A 17,293-nucleotide genomic window follows, 5' to 3' on the forward strand; every position below is an offset into this window, starting at 1 on the left:
AATTGGACTACTTTTATCAATTTGAAGCATTCATATATTTAGTTTTGTTATTCGTATTAAACCGGTAAAATTAGTCCGATTTGTGTCTTGTCTGGGCTCATTTTAGTTGGTACAGTTTCAATTATCTACTGGTGCAACAATTATAAAAATAGGATTAAAATGACGAAAAATGAAATTTTCTTCATTGGATGTTTACTTTTCACAGTCGCGGCATCTTATTGATGTGTTTATTTCCTTTCTTTTCATTGATGCATTCTCTATCATTGCCTACTGAGATGAGAGTCGTCGAGTTTAAGAGACTGACTAGTGGGACAAGAGTGGAGATGAGTCCTGAAAATTTAATCGTACGGATTTTAGTGAAATTTAAAACAGATATCACTGTAACTATTTTTATTATTATTAAAAGTTCTGAAACTCAATATTGATTTAATATTTATAATTAATAAATAAAATTTGTACAACTGCCAAAATCTGTTAATAATAAAGTGAAGTAAAACAAAACATATTGGTTAGTTGCTTTCCGATTGTGAAACGCAAACTCGATTTTGTAAGCATAAAGACAGATATAAGTTTTCCAAAATTGCTTTCATTATTTCAAAACAATTAAAAATCACTATTTGTTGATTACTAAATTTGCATATTTTAATTGTAATTTAAATACCCATGATTTTAACCTTTAATAACTCGGCCTGAATAACAATATTATAGTTAAAATTAATCCTGATGAAAAATATTCTTATTGAGCAATTCAATAAGGAAATCGACCATTTTTTTATAACAATTAATATCAGTAATGTATAATATATTAATTTATTTGTTTTAACATTAGTGTTTAATCATTAAACTTTAATGTATAGTCCATTATAATTGAATTTTTAAAATAAAGATTGTTAACTTCATTAAGAACAGTTATTACTGCATTTGAATTTGGAAATAAACATCTTTGAGATAAAGATTTTATAGTTGTTGTCAATTTCATTAATCCTACTGTTCTCATTATATTTGCTCATTGAGTTTTTCCTGTTTCACCAATGTATAAACTATGTTTTTGCAGTTGTATTTCCAAGGGCTCATTTTTGAGAATAATTAATAAATCCAAAGATTATGTCACATTCTTAATATATTAATTTATTTAGATTACCTTAGCTTCAGTTTAAGAATACCACCTACAGGTATGAAATTTTCAGAGTCTTGTGAGAAATACACAGGTGCTATTATAATAAACATAGCCATTTTGAATTTCAAGTTTGGCTACTTTTTCCCATATTTTTAATAAATATCCTTTAACTAAACCTTCGAGAAAAATGTAATATTTATCATAGCAATCAATAGCAAAACCAGTTACAATGTTTTTGATTGTTTCTTCCACCTATATTATAAGTTTTATTCATTATTACTGGTATTTATATATTGGAAGCATATCTTCATATTGTTGCAATGTAATGACAAACTTCATCTGAAATTATTGTTGGTATCAATAATGTTTACCTTTAAATCATTATCTTCATCCAATGATTGAAAATTGCAAAATAAGTTAGAGTTGTGAGAAGATATATCTGCTAAAATATTATTAGCTATATTATAATCGTTTAAAATTAAAAAGATTCTATTACATATATGAACATGCTGATGAACTGTATAATGTACAAATTCTAGATCATATGCTAAATGGATTTTGATCTTCATACTAGTTCCATACAATATTAAAATATCATTAGTGAGAGGAGAATTCTTTAGAGAATTTTCATCATTGCCACCATTTATATTTGTGTAATGCATATTATTAGGTTGAGATAAATTTCCTATTAATCTGATTTGCAATAGTCCTCTTAAAAGATCCGATACATCAAATGATTCAAAGCCAAGTACAACATCTTTTTCAAGCATTTCTGATTCATTCAAATTCTTTGGTGTTGAAATTAAAGACTTGGCAGCATTTTTACTTCTTATGCCGATTATCTAATTTATGACTTTAGTTAGTTACGTATGTATAATTCTTAAGAAAAAGCATAACTATTACTTGAAAAGAAAGAAGTTTTGTTCCCAAAAAACTGACTAATTCTTCTGCTTGAAATTCTTCATTCAGAAAACACTTTATAAATTCAAAGTATATTGTCTTAGCAGGAACATAAAATGGTGTAGTAATTATTTTATCAACATAATTTTTGCATAAATATAATCAAAGCCACTTTGAGTTACTATAGTGTCTGGAAAATTTGACATTTGTTCTAGCTTAATAGATATAGGATTCAATTTCCTTCGTAACTCTTTATCAGATAAAATTTTATTACATTGTGTATAAATGAAAGTAGATGAAATGTGTGGTATTTGGGATATTCTGGTATAACAAGTAATTATATCCATATCTAAAAATAAGTTTGTTTATCAAACCATAAATCAAGAACATTATTAAGAGTAGGAAACTCAAAAATATAGTGCCCCTGTATATAAGCAAGCATGAAAATTTATAAAAACGATTTCAAATGTAAAGTAAACATTTGGAAACTATATAAGATGATTATCATAACAAAAAATGCAAAAGGTCAAATCAATTCTCAAAAGAATACTGATCTTTTAATTGAATGCAATTATATATAAGATATATAAGATGATTATCATAACAAAAAATGCAAAAGGTCAAATCAATTCTCAAAAGAATTCTGATCTTTTAATTGAATGCAATTCATAAGAATATAGTTCAAGGAAGTGGTTTTGTTGAATACTAATGGATTCAACATTTAGATGAAACTGTTTCACTTTATCTTTTTTGGCCCTGTACATTATTTAATATTATTAATAACTTTCTTTCATGAATACTCAATAAATTAATATAAAACTTACATATTATATACTTTTCAATTTAAAATAATAATTCGTAAATAAAATTTGTAGGAAATGAATTAATTTTATAAATAATTTTATTATAATATCTATTAATATCTATTTTATAGATATTCTATTAATATCTATTAATTGTAACAAACCTTTCACAGAATTTTTTTTTCCAGAAAAAATTTGATATGTAATAACGTAATTAAAAAACTTTTGTAATTGTATTTCATTTAGATTAACCACGTGGTGAACGGAAAATACAACCCAAATATGATTTTTTTGAACTGGACATAATATAGGTCTTAAACAGGAATCATTTTCTGTATATATCTACATAATTACGGTCAACGTGTTCAAATTATTTCAAACGATTTGTATAAATGGTTTATAGCCTAATAATTCTACTAATAAATTTTATCCATAAAATAAAATAGTAGCAAACATGTTCAAAACCGTATACCTTCGCGATAGTTTTCCAACAACGGCAATCAAATTTAAAAGTATAACCTGGCAAAAGCTCATATTCAACATGTACTTCTACTAATGTTTCGCCAGCATTTATAACATTTGATTTAAATTGCACATTATCAAATGTATCCTTGATCTTTGCTTTCTCTTTGTAGCGCTTCTTTGTAACCTGTTTCCGATAGTCTTTATTTTTGTCATTTTGGATATTTGTATCAAATACCGTGGGAATTAAAAATACAAAAGTTATAACAAAACGCATTGTAATGTGACAATAATTTTCTCGTGATTATTTTATTATTATCATACAAGTTTTGAGGTTTATCGTAACTACGTATATAAAGAAACACATGAAACAACTACGCATCTAATATCGAAATTGGTCATTTTAGTTTACGAACATTTTGTGTCTTAATTTTCAAATAATTTTAATTACTGTAATTATTTTTTTGAGGATAATTAATTTTAATGTTATACAATTGCTTTGAGATTCTTTTAATATAAATACACGAATAATTTATATTTTTTTACTAGATCTGAGGTAAGTACATACTTAACAGGAACACGCAGGAAGATTAAAAATTATGGAACAAGCTGATTCAAATATTTAACTTTTAAAAAGTTATTAGAATAAAATATGGAATTGTCATATATATAATTCAAGATGAAACAAAATTCTAATTTTATTCTTGCATAGCATTTCTTTTGATTATAGTCACCATTAAAAGCTGCAATGATAATGTCCTGAAATTTCTATAAAACTACTGCTAAACTTAATTTTCTGATAATTTCGTAATTCTTACGTTATTAGTAATTTTGTGTATCTATGACTGATTAATCCATATTGGATGTCTTAATCATTTCATGTTCCTTAATCATTTTTATACATTTTCTATGCATTCAATTATTAAAATAGGTCAAAAACATAAAAGTTAATATAATTGTATTTTAAAAGATAATATTCACTTTGTAAGTATATACAGAATGACTTTATTTTAAGTGAATAATTTGGTAAATATCGATTGTACTTCCCGCGAAAGGATTTTGAGAAATTCAACATGGCGATTTGTTACTGATTCGAGTAGAAACACGACGGCGTCAGAAGGATAATATGTACTAGCAAAGGAAGTTTGTTCTAGATTTTTGTAATTAAGTATTTGAATAATTAAAAACTCATAAATATTTATACAAAATACTGCGTATGTTGTATTGTTTATGTGTACAGTAAGATTTGTTTTAATTTTTGTATATTAAAAGTAATATATGTGAAGAAGTATTAAAAATTCTTTATTGTGAACTCAAAAAAATTTGTATGCTCAGTGAAAAATGTCTCAAGACGATGACGTAGGATTTTTATACAAAACAATGAGTAAGTTAAAAATATTTTATTTTAAATGAATATCATGTTTGTATTGTTCTATTACTAACTATAAGACATAATATGTAATATATAAATAAATTTTCTTTCCACCTAATATTAAAGGTTTAAGTTTTTGCATGAAATAAATGAACAAATATAAATATAACAAATATAATAAACGAACAAATACAAATTATGAAAAAAATGAAATAAAGGTATTATACTTTTAAATTAGATTTTATAGAAAAAAATTTACAAAACGTTGAGAAATAAACATTACGTTTTATTAGTAAGTGTACAAAAAATAAAATATTTGATATATTTTTATCAAATTCAGTACTAACGTAAAATGATACTACCTACCATGTGCATAATATTTTTTCAATAATTGTATGTTAACGCAGTATTTATCAAAAGTAATGTCAAGAGTATTCGATCAATTAACGATCCTTTAATTGATGATGCAAAATATAATGAATATAGGATACATAAAATTAACCTAATTCATGTAGCCGGCATCGTATGTTACGCGAATGTCAGTATTTTATGAAGCAACGACTCGTTGACTTCAATGAGTAGTGGGAGACATTCAAAATCTATATAGCTATACATGAAGTGTCAGAACTACTGTCGGAAAAAATAAGTGGGAATAGATAAAAGAGTACAAAATAACCGTATTGAAATAGAATAGAAGTGTCAATATAAGAGTAATATGACAAGCTTTTGTATGTACTTATTGCAAATAAAATACTTACATAACCTAGCATTAAATTTTTATATACTTTCAGTAATTTGTACTTTTTTGAACAAGAGGATTACATATTAGAAAATATTTCAATATATTAATTTTTCTTAATAATATTTTTGAAGAATTATTTCATCCAGAAATTGTGATCTACATTTTTTTTCAGTTGAAAGAGATCCAAAGAAGAGGAGAGTCAAGCCTATAGGAACAGCACCTCTGCTTGATTTTGATTTAGGTGAGAGTTCTGATGATAGCGATTTTAGAATTGAAGATCATTGTGAGGAATCTGATGATGATTCAGAAGACTCTAACGACATTGGGAAAGGTAAAATTAAAAATAATAACCTTACTGTACAATAATGTGTCCTTTAAGCTAATAAAATATTTTTTCATCTCTATGAAAGAGGAAGAAGATGCATCTGAAGAATCTGATGATTCTTTGGATGATCCACTACTCAATAGGAAAGAGAATCCTAATTTGACAGTAGGGGATGTAATTGAACAAGCTCGTCAGCAAGCATTAAAAGGGGGTCCTTTAGAAGACAAATTAAATAAAATGTTAATTTGTTGTGGTTGCTTAGGAGACAGAAGTGATGATATTAATGAAATTGTTGAGTGTGATGGATGTGGTGTTAGTGTACATGAAGGTAAAAAATGTGAATTATGCATTTTAATCTGTAATTTCCAAAACTTTGGGCTTCGTCGTTCTTGCTATTACAAGTAGAGACAAAATAATATTACGATTAAAACTATTTTAGGATGTTACGGTGTATCTGATGTAGAAAGTTTTTCAAGTACTGATTCTTTATGTCAATCAGCACCATGGTTTTGTGAAGCTTGCAGTGCAGGCATTGAGGATCCTCCTTGTGAACTTTGTCCAAACAAAGGTGGAATTTTTAAAGAGACTGATGTAGGCAAATGGGTCCATTTAGTATGTGCACTTTATGTACCCGGTGTTGCTTTTGGAGAAGTATGGAAGGTTTTTATTTCTATTATACATAAATCCAAAATGGTTTAAAATATTTATGTTTATATATATCTGCAATTACTCTAGGTTGATCGTTTATCAAGTGTAACTCTTTTTGAAATGGCATATAGTAAATGGGGAGCAAAGCAGTGCTCTCTATGCGAAGATGCACGTTATGCTCGTACTGGGGTATGCATAGAATGTGATGCAGGAATGTGTCATACGTATTTTCATGTTACGTGGTAAGAGAAGTTACTTTACATATAATTAGTTCATATACAATTTTACGGAATAAATTAATTTAACAAAACACTAACAGTACTATTTTTTGTAGTGCACAAAGAGAAGGTTTATTATCCGAAGCTCATAGCGAAGAAGTTGATCAGGCTGATCCATTCTATGCACACTGTAAACTTCATTCCGATAAAACTCTTGTTCGTAGACGTAGACGTAATTGGTTAGCTTTACAGCTACGAGCACAATACCGTCAACAGTTGTTGAAACAACCTAATCACTTAGATACTGAAGAACAGCGTAGAATTCAAAGAAAATTAGCAAAACATAGGCATAAATATTTAGCTCATAAAGCGTCTCGACCACCACCATGGGGTATGTTATTTTATATTAAATTCAATAACCGCATCAAATGTCACGAAAAATGTATGTATTATTTTCAGTACCAACTCAAAAAATGCCTCGGTTATTAACTACATCTGCTTCAGCTTGTCGGCAACTAGCAAGGAAAGCAGAATTAATGGGTGTAGATACAGCTGCATTAGAAGCTCAGGAGGCACAACTTGTAGCTTTAGTTGATGTTAGAAAAAAATGGCATATACCTCCTGCTTTCAGTGTTGAGTTTATCGGTTATTATCTAGATCGTAACCTACGAGTAACGTCCATGAAAAGGAGGTTGCAAGAACTCCTTGACGTTAATTCGCAATTATTGAATGAACAACAAAGGTTAGATAGAAAGTATGATGAAGTAATGAAAGACAACGAGGAACAAATTCGCGTGAATGTAACATTAAAAGAGAAGATTGAAATGTATCATCAGGTTCTTCAAAATAGCGGATATGGAAAAGCTTTACCACAAATAGCTGACTTATCAAAGCCAAGGATAACACCAACTCTAGGTAAATTTATACTTGAAATTGAATTTAAATGGTACAAATTTATCGTATTTTTTAATAGGTACAGGTTTAGGTGTACCGACTGCGGCTGCCTTAAAGATGGGTGTAGGATTTCCTTTACCAGTTGGTAAAGGAGCAGAAGGGATACGTGAAGGTAGAGTGTTAAGTAGTCAAGCGCAAGATCAAAATCATAAAGGCGAATTGACATTAAGGCATCAATGTGGAATATGCAGAAGGTCCACAAACCAGCATCTCCTTGCAAAATGCGATACGTGTCATCTTCATTACCATTTATCTTGTCTTAGTCCACCTTTGTCACGTATGCCTAAAAAAACGAAACTTATGGGATGGTATGTACATGAATGTATTATATGTATTTCTAATACATTTTACTGGTATATCGTTGCACTACATTTTAAATATGTTCGATATGTTGCATAATATAGGCAATGTTCTGAATGCGATAAAGAATCTTCTGGATCAGAGATAGAGCGTGTTGACACGTCGGCTCCGCGTAAATTGAGGCATTGTAAAGATGATTCTAACTTAACATCAACACCAACCCCAACACCACCACAAGAGATGCAAGTGCCTACAACACCAACAACGCCAAGCACTTCGAAAAATTCTTCCGGTAGCCTTAGTAGTGTAACAAATGTCACAGCTCCTGATACACCTACGACGCCAAAAGTAATTGCTAAACTGTCATTAGATTCATCTTTTGTTAACGTATTTTAAACTTATTCTGGAATGTATGCAGGTGACTATAAAGCCAGTCGGTCCGCAACCTCCATCTTCAACTCCTATTCAATCTGCAGAACCTGTATACAATCAGCAACCCATTAATAATGTAACAATAGCAACGAGGGAAGGATCACCTGAGTACATGGTAGCTTCGGCAGATGGTACAGAATCGGTTTCACAAAGGAGTGCAAAGAAAAGAAGAAGGTTCGTAATTCACCTTTGTTGGTATACGTAAAATATACAATTTTTTTACTTTTCTGTTAGGGAGAAACATAAAAGGTATACTCCTGATCCAATTACGGGGGTGAAACAAAGAAAACGAAAACATAAAAGGAAAAGTCTTGATGTCGAAAATCCAGAAGGTCAGAGCCAACCAGAAGTCCATAGAAGAATAACAATAAAGGTACAACTTTATAAATCTTACGACAGTGCAACATCATTTTATACACTTCTTCTATCTCATATGGAAAATTATTAATTTATAATTGTCCCATTGAAAAGATAAAGCCAATTCCAAGACCAGAGGGTGAAATAGCTTCTGAATCAAGCCCACAAATGTTCGTTGCAACATCTACTAGTACTGAAATTACGTCTCCACCACTTCCAAAATTACCACCCCCGCCTGCTCCACCTGTAGTTTCAACTCCTACGCCAATTACTGCAAATGCAACTGCCAATAATACAAGTAACAGGGCGTCTACGGGAAATGGAAAGAGAGGAAAAGATACAGACCTTTTAACTCATTGCAATGTCTGTGATATGCCTGGCACCAGTCAGAATCTCGTCATGTTAGTAAACATGAATATATTTTAGAACTGTTAAGCATATGTATCATAGTTGTGACAATGTTACTTTCTGTATGTTAGGTGTGATGAATGTAAAAAATGCTACCACTTCACCTGTCTCGATCCACCAGTTAAAAAATCGCCCAAACGAAGAGGCTACTCGTGGCATTGCGCAGACTGCGATCCTAGTGTAAGTTAACTATAATTTTCTATTTGCATTTATTGCAGAAATTAAACAGTGGTACTTTTTATTTGGTTAAAACAAGAAAAATAAAATTATAACTGATGTTCATTTGTAAGAAAAGGCGATTACAAATGTGACCTTTAATATTAAAGATCAATGAGTACGTAACAAAATATAAAGTACTTTCGTGTTCATTCACGTGTAAATCTTCAGTTCTCTGAATAATCTTAAACGTAGAACAATCTTATTAATAACTAGTTGCTAATATTAACTAATTATTTTCAGTAAGAGCTGTGTCATCTTTATTTATTGAATAATCGAGTACAACGTTCCGTTTACGAAATATCGAAAGGCAATTAGTTATTAATACGAAACAAATTTTAATCTCACTTTTATAAGAAAATGGGATCAATTCATCGTAAATGATGGATAATACAACTACACTGAATATAATTTTGAAGCAAGCCAAAGTAACAAATTAGCTTAAAACTTATTTATGGATAATTTTAACTTTGGTCTGAAATTGTCACTAGGAATACATTAAAGCTAAATCAATTCAATAAAAGTAAGAATCTGTAATAGTAAAAATATTTCTTTTATTTCAGGCCTCTGAAACTGAGACTTAATATCAACAATTTTATGTCTGCAGCTATAATTCTACGTTTAAATAAATTAAGACATTGAATGTCATTATGTTTTTTGTAAAATATACAGAATATAGATATAATTTCTCCTCCAATTAAACAAAGTTTCTTGCAAATACATACTGTAAATTTTATTTTTACATCTGAATTAGAACTTCTGTTTTCTGTTAATAAAGTTTTCACTATTTATTTTCAATTGACTTCTTTTCTTTTTGTAGTTTTTCTTTTGGTATACATTGTCTCTGAAGGTAAGAAAGATATTAAACATTTTTTAAATATTTATATGAGTATCTTCACATTTCATTTGAAACTTAGTTAAATTAAAAACATTCTTTAATATTAAATTACTTTTAACATATAAATTCTCTCATTTTTTAATTTATTTTTTACAAGTATATTTAATCACTGAATTCAAAATGAATCATTTATCAAGAAAACAAAATCTTTTTTTGACTTTTACCTTTTATGTAACCATTGTTAAAGCTTTGTGCGCTAATGCGAGATTTACCTTTAACAGCTATATTCTTTACAGAAATGCAATCATCTCCTTTACACTTTATGACTAATGTATTGTTTACATTATCATACATTGCAACTCCTGTAAAGATATAATCTTTTAATAACTGTAGATATTAAAACTTGAATATTTTATTCATAATTTTTTAATTCCCTATCATACATTAACAAACAAAGAAATAGTACTCTTACCTGGTTTTTCTTCTTTAAGTTTTACTGCAATTGATTTTTCAGCTATTTTAATGTCATGTAATTTTACTGGTGTATCTATTAATCTTGTAGACAATGGATATAATCCTAAAAGGGCACGATGTAAATTATACACATTTGTTGCAGACATTTCATCCCATTTCACTGAAGCTATTTTTGATGTTATTTTTGGCGCTGAAATGTGTAATGTAAGCTAATGATTTATAGCATGTATTTTATTAATTAATTGAACAAATTAAACACATAAAATGTGTGTTTACCATATGTTGCATTAGCTTCATTTTGAGGCTTCACAGATTTTAATATGTGTGGTAGATCATCGATAACTTTTGCTAGAAGATCTGCTCCAAGTTTTGATAACTTAATGTACAACTCAGGTAATGTTTCATGCTCGCTTATATTAATTTCTTTTTGCAGAACTATTTCTCCTATATCAAACCTGAAATCACATTTTTTCATTGATCATTTAATAAAACAAATTCATCTGTTTATTTATGTTACAGTGAAGAAATTATAAAATTATTCAAACATACAAAAAAAATTTACTTCTTTGGTTTTATATTCATTATTGTTACACCAGTTTGACGATCACCGTTCATTAATGTATAAGTTATTGGCGCTGCTCCTCTCCATTTTGGTAATAAGCTACCATGAACATTTATCATGCCACTATATAATATTTGTAACAAAAAGTATATTTATGTTATCATATATTATAAATTATGTACTATGTAAATATAAATAGAAAATAATTTACAGTGGAAATGATTTTATAACATTAGATGGAATTAAATAACCAAATGATACAACTATTCCAATGTGAAAGTTAGACAGATCGATATCAAGTGGCCAATTGTTTATAACAATTCCCTTCTCTTTTGCATACATTCTAAGTGCATTTTCTTTTACTGTATTCCGTGTAACTACCTCCAATCGCTGCACAATATTGGATTCACTAAATAAAAAATTATTATTAAAAAACCATATAAACAAAGAGATCAGAGAATTCAATTTTACACAAACAATCATCGCTTACTATTTATTAAATAACATTTTAAAACTTTCTACTGAAAATTCGTCCGTGCCAAAGAATAATACATTCCAGGGTCCTTTTTTCGGTATTTTATTCAATTGTTTATCATGAACATACCGCTTATAAAGAATTTTTGTTTCAACATTTAACAGAAATACCTTCTTAAATTTGTGTAATATGTTCACAAATTCCATAGATTTATATGTTGTTATACTAAATATCGACATACCGTTTATATTGTAATTCAGAAAATTATCAAAATTACATTTTTGAACACATTGCAGATTTAAAATATGAGTTACACGGTTATGTTTCACAAAGGAGTACACTTTGTACACTCATGTTGGAGTCAAATATTAATCGATATAAGCCAATATAGGATATGATTACGGTAACTTTTTTTCAGAAAAATATTACTAAATTTTTTCTATTGAGTAAACTCATTCTAAATTCAATAAATTAAAGAAGACTGTTTGAAGATTTTCAAATCCTTTCCATTTAAATATATACGAGTGGCAACTTGTGAGTTCATATAACCACAGCTTTACAGAGAAATTTCTTCATCAGGTTGAGCATTTTACCATCGATGGCGCCACCCATCAGGGGAATTGAAATGAATCACGAATCATTAAAAATTAGTATGTAAAATAAATAAACATGTAAAATACTCTACTTAAATGATTTTGTACCCAGATATCAATCTGAGTCATTTCAAAGATCATTACGAACAAACTAATTATCTATTACTACATAATAAACTCTTGATTGTTTAAGTAATGTCCATAACTATTCAAAATTAAAAATATGAATTTTAACTTTTTTGCATGATCATATATCATCTGTCTTAGTGATTCTTAATGGTAAAGTGGTCATCTTGGCTATTATTATTACATATATTGTTTCAATTATTCTATACGCAGGTATAGATTCACATATATACTGTGACTTTAACTGTCACTTTATCGCATACTGTCTACCCTTTTTTTGTAAGTTCCATTATTTCCTTTTATTAACACATTCGGAACCGGTAACGTAGTCCTACATTATTTTAAATTCCTCAGCTGAATACCAATAACGTAATCTTACGCAATATTTAACTTTTTTAGAAGAATATTGGTTACTAAATCATTTCCAAAATCTGTAAAGAAGTATCGAAACATAATTCTATAGTATTCGTATAGAATCTATATGAATAAAACTATATGAGTATTTTTCATATTCATGGATATTTGAATAGCAAACCCTTGCAGTATTCAGCCATAGACTTCGGGCTATTATATGCGATCAGAAATGTGTTAATAACTGCAAAGATACACTGTATATCTTCTTTTAAGTAAATGACAAAAATATTGGAAACGCTATTTTATCGGAATTCAACTAGTTTTAGTGAAAACATGTAATGTGTCAATGTACGAACAGGCAATCGTCGAACATCAAATAAAAAACTTCCTCCCCATCGTTCACCGATAGTTCCCCGCGAGTATCAATAGCGATCTCCAAGAACGGCGATAAATCATGCGTAAGAACCGCATTCGGCTTTCTTGGAGTCTACTAAGCGCTGCCGGATTCCGCGGCATAAAACTTTTCAGCGGGATGTTATTAAAGGTATTATGGCTCCTTTCTAAAAATAATTGGCAGTCTAAAAAAACCGCATTGTCATACAGTCCGGTGGCGATTCCGCGGTTCAGAACAGTCTTACGTAATTTGGTCGGCAAAAATTCGATTCGGTCGAAGTCAGACTCGCCTTTTTGTAATCATACTGTGTTTCTGATTAGTCGTTAATGAATCAAGGTCGACAAGAAGGAAAAAAATGCAATAGAAGTTATTATGGGTGTATTCTTCGTAACAATGGAAATCGTTCCGATGAAATTGATTCCCGTATTAACATTGCGAATTCTTGTTCGTTATTTCAAATTTTTGAAATTTCTATCTAGATAAATAAAGCATTGTGTAACTATAAGTCTGTAAATACTTTTCTTTGACGTTGTCTGTTTGGGGTAAGCTGATATATTATTTTAAATCGGCGAGCGTGAAAAAATGAGTGATCTAGAAATGAAATGAAAAACGAAAGGCACAGTGGTATATTATTTTATGGCTTAGGTATCTTGTGACAAGTAAATTTATCGTTTTCAATGTTTTTAATATTTTTAATCAGTATTTTATTCGAAACAGAAAAATCTCATGCGAAATCAGCAATGGTACTGACCGGTATCAGTCAAATCGCATGGCGGTGAGATTTCCCTTTCTGCGGTGAAGGAAACGCGTACGGTTTCGGGGACTGGAGCCCGAGTGTGCGAACGACGCAATTTAGTTACGAACTCTTTAATACAACATTTTACGAGGCACCGATTCTCCGCGTTACGGTAACCGGCGCGTATTTACTTCCGGGACGGTAATACACTTTTCTATCGCCACGCTTTCGCGATGAAAGTGCACATATGTATTTATGGCCAGCCGCATCGGTCCGGCGATTCAACTGGTAGACGCTCAAATACGCCGGCTGCCGGAACGATCGATAGATTTTTCGTGGATGCCCGATAGGACTAGCTCTTCCATACAAAATGGTCAATTTACGGGACGCTATTGCGTTAATGTTGATGAACATCGCGTGCAGATCTTCACTTTTCATGGGTCCGTCGACTTATTATTTCGTAACGCCGTGAAATTATGACCGGGTTAACGAACATACTTTGTGGCGTATTACTTTTAGCTCAGGTCACTGGTCAGTCGATACAGCATCATACGATAGATTTAATTCTTTTTCAATTAATTAATTTAATACAATTTACAAAGAAATCCTGATGCAAAAGCGTTAGCAAAAATTGTAAGTACTTAACCTCTTGCCCAACAGTATCCTATCAAATTCATGATAAAAACTTCAAATAGAAGATAGCAAATGTTCTTACACTCGTTTGAGTCGGAATTAAATGTTATGTCTCCATTATCAGTTGTTAATCTTTGGAGTAAACGTAGGTATAGAACGAACACATAATTCTTCTTTATCTAGTGAATTATTAGCGATATAATGGTACTAGCTAGCGCAGGCGTGGAAGAAGTTATAGGGCAAAGGGTTAATATCGATTTCACGTTTCAGTGATAATGCAAAGCGGCGGGTAACAAATGATCCGTTCACACGTGAACGTGATTAGCTGCATTCCATGAATTTTTCAAATTTCAACGGTGAAGCCCTTGATTGGCGCACCTGTGTTTGCATGATGGTTTCTTCCATTTTCTGGACTCGATCACTTTGGCAAAGGAATGTCTCAGATGGTAAACTCACTGGATCAGGTCTGCGTCATCGGTTGCGATCCGCGAGAAGCGTCGCTTCCAAGTTTGTCGTTCTCAAAGTCATTGCCCGGGGCTCTGGTACAACGAGATGAAATAATGCTAACGAGTTCCTTTGGCAGCATCCCTACCAGCCCCTTTGATCATCGGCTGACGGTTTCCATCGGTTAATAAAGCGCCACGGGTACCAGTAGGGATTCACGGGGTTAACTTGACCTCGGTCCCCTTAAGGATAGTCCCATTCTGCGGATGCCGGTCGTTCCTCGCTCGGGTGCGTGCGATGCTGCATTTACTTGGTAGCGAGGACGTACTATCGCCTTCTACGTAGATCACTTTCTTAACTAGGAAGCCAGGCTTAGGGTTAAGTTTAACAGCGGGGAATTTCCTTTCGCAGAATCTCGTCAATTATCTGGGACGTTAATTTCAGTATGGTAGTCTTTAGTTAGATATCAGACTTAGATATTAGAGACACATAATGACTTTTCAGTGGGTCTATGTATATTTGTTTTTTTTTCTGCTTTTGTTAAGGGATCGTAGAATTATTTAAATTTCTTGTAGAAGTCAATTAAAATTAGTATTAAGTTCAGTATTAAAGTTAACGTCAATGTTAGTATCAAGTTTAGTATTAAAATTAATATTAAAATTATTATTAAAATTATTATTAAAATTATTATTAAAATTAGCATCTAGTCGTTAATCGTTGATAGTAAAATTCGCAATACAACATTAAAGCGAGCGGAGCTTTTCTTTTGGTCTGCAGTTAATCCAATTTGAAAACTAACCAAAATTAACCCTTACTCATAAACAAAAAGTAATTGTGCGAAATTGATTGGCGGCAGTTCTTCGCGGTAATGATACTAGGCAAGATCTATTTCTTTCACGGTGAAGATTATTATGTCGTAAATTGTCGTGGGATAGTGCATATGTGACATCAGAATTACTCGTTCGGATCGGGTAATTCGCCAGCGGAGTCGCAGTAGCCGTTTCCAATACAATTCCAGTGCATTTTTCTATCCGGGCAGATTACTGAATTTGTCCTCGTGTGTTTCGATCGTGCTTGATCGTGACGAATGGCAGAATGTGTTTTCTTGCCCGTCCGGTAATTGCGTTTCTTGACGCTCGCGGACTGGACATTGCCGAAGGGGTTACGTACCGGGTGACCTGACAATCAAACACGACTAGCCGGAGCCTTGTTCTTTTCAGAGGACAAACCCAGGCCACTCTTTCATGGGAACATTGTCAAGCCGATCGAGTGATCGAGTTGCAGCAAAACCTAAACACGCGAGCAAAAAATTACCTGTGAGCTGCTGACTGCTGGACACAGTTGGTCGCCATTTTGATCAATCGGAAATCGTTGAATTTAAAGTTACGAAGTTAAAAATGAACTCTTTATAATTGAATTGTTTGTTTAGCCATTAATCCTTTGAAATTAGAAGAACTTGTTGTCCTCGTTGGGACAAATCTTTTGAAGTTATGTGTAAGTTAAATGAAAGAGCAAGTCAATTTAAGCAAGTGTTAACTCGTCGCTGTCGTTACATAGATCTCATTATATTGAATTAAAATGAAATTAATAGGTGCATAAGCAATTTCAAAAGTGAATAGTGTGTGCAACAATAGTAGCTTCTACTATTTTTCGAACCATTGTATTTCATCTTCGCAGTTGTATCCGATCGAAGAATAAAAGGGGAAGTGGTGGAACGCGCAACGTTCTTACTCTACAATAATGGAAATGCTGTTGCGTTCACCTCTTGTGAACCGTGATGTCAATAAACTTTACGACTTTAATAACCGGAGCCCGTTTCATGAATTCCGAAGTATAATTCCCACAAAGTCGAACTCTTCCATGAACGTTCGGCAAGTAAAATCGAAGCAAAATTTGCGAAACCCGGGCATAAAAAATCGGATAGTTACCGGGCGGCTTGCAACAGAACGCAATTCGAGGAATAGCAAAATGCGATTCCTAATTCCTTAGCATTCTTGGCCGTTGGCGCTGGACCACGTACCGGGTGACCCGATAATTCCAGAGGATTCATAGAATATCAGTTCAATCACAAATAATTCATCCATGATCCAAATAAAAATAAATTAAAAAGAAACGGCTAAAATTAAACGTATCTCAGATCCTATCAGATAAAGCAATTAATTATTGCACAGTTCCACCCGAGACGAGGCAATCATGTTCAACAATCTTGCAAAACGCCGTATAAAAGTTATACATAAATAATTCATGCATGTTGCTGTCCTTGTTTCAAAATATCTACATGACTGCCCACCTCGTAATTAGTTGTATACTACGTAAGGGTTAAAACAGCGTCTCCGGGACTGTATACTTTGCAGTCAGGCAGTTTCTCATTAACCACTTGAAAAATAAGTTTTCAAGAATTTCTCAAATG

General features: G+C 31.4%; 3 protein-coding genes across 8 annotated transcripts; 1 reads left to right on the forward strand and 2 right to left on the reverse strand.

Annotated features, from left to right (window-relative positions):
* Positions 1-195: 195 nt before the first annotated feature.
* On the reverse strand, positions 196-2,466 carry LOC116429429 (uncharacterized). The gene is given in 5 exon segments (XM_076365576.1): positions 196-330; positions 1,142-1,369; positions 1,489-1,959; positions 2,021-2,160; positions 2,163-2,466. Coding segments are annotated over 4 exon segments (999 nt in total). The 5' UTR covers positions 2,365-2,466; the 3' UTR covers positions 196-330; positions 1,142-1,183.
* A 1,888-nt stretch (positions 2,467-4,354) lies between these two features.
* LOC116429389 (PHD finger protein 14) lies at positions 4,355-11,021 on the forward strand. Of its 4 annotated transcripts, none has more exons than XM_031982312.2 (14): positions 4,355-4,666; positions 5,569-5,727; positions 5,807-6,049; positions 6,161-6,381; positions 6,457-6,611; positions 6,704-6,978; positions 7,047-7,502; positions 7,561-7,849; positions 7,946-8,189; positions 8,260-8,447; positions 8,508-8,646; positions 8,745-9,031; positions 9,110-9,218; positions 9,818-11,021. In XM_031982312.2, exons 1-14 carry the CDS (start codon positions 4,624-4,626, stop codon positions 9,836-9,838), a joined length of 2,829 nt encoding a protein of 942 aa, XP_031838172.1. In that variant the 5' UTR covers positions 4,355-4,623; the 3' UTR covers positions 9,839-11,021. The 4 variants fall into 4 exon arrangements, with proteins under 4 accessions (XP_031838172.1, XP_031838181.1, XP_031838191.1 ...); XM_031982321.2 differs by having other exon boundaries at positions 6,161-6,372; XM_031982331.2 differs by lacking the exon at positions 9,818-11,021 and adding an exon at positions 9,498-9,648.
* LOC116429419 (methionyl-tRNA formyltransferase, mitochondrial) lies at positions 9,962-12,168 on the reverse strand. Of its 3 annotated transcripts, none has more exons than XM_076365573.1 (7): positions 11,845-12,168; positions 11,340-11,537; positions 11,129-11,251; positions 10,843-11,021; positions 10,565-10,756; positions 10,317-10,454; positions 9,962-10,098 (listed from the first exon to the last, which is right to left on the reverse strand). In XM_076365573.1, exons 2-7 carry the CDS (start codon positions 11,468-11,470, stop codon positions 10,049-10,051), a joined length of 813 nt encoding a protein of 270 aa, XP_076221688.1. In that variant the 5' UTR covers positions 11,471-11,537; positions 11,845-12,168; the 3' UTR covers positions 9,962-10,048. The 3 variants fall into 3 exon arrangements, with proteins under 3 accessions (XP_076221688.1, XP_031838220.1, XP_076221689.1); XM_031982360.2 differs by having other exon boundaries at positions 11,619-12,168; XM_076365574.1 differs by lacking the exon at positions 11,340-11,537.
* Between the last annotated feature and the right edge of the window lie 5,125 nt (positions 12,169-17,293).

The sequence above is a fragment of the Nomia melanderi genome, chromosome 3 (assembly GCF_051020985.1).
Source record: "Nomia melanderi isolate GNS246 chromosome 3, iyNomMela1, whole genome shotgun sequence".
In the NCBI taxonomy this organism is placed as follows: Eukaryota; Metazoa; Arthropoda; class Insecta; order Hymenoptera; family Halictidae; genus Nomia; species Nomia melanderi.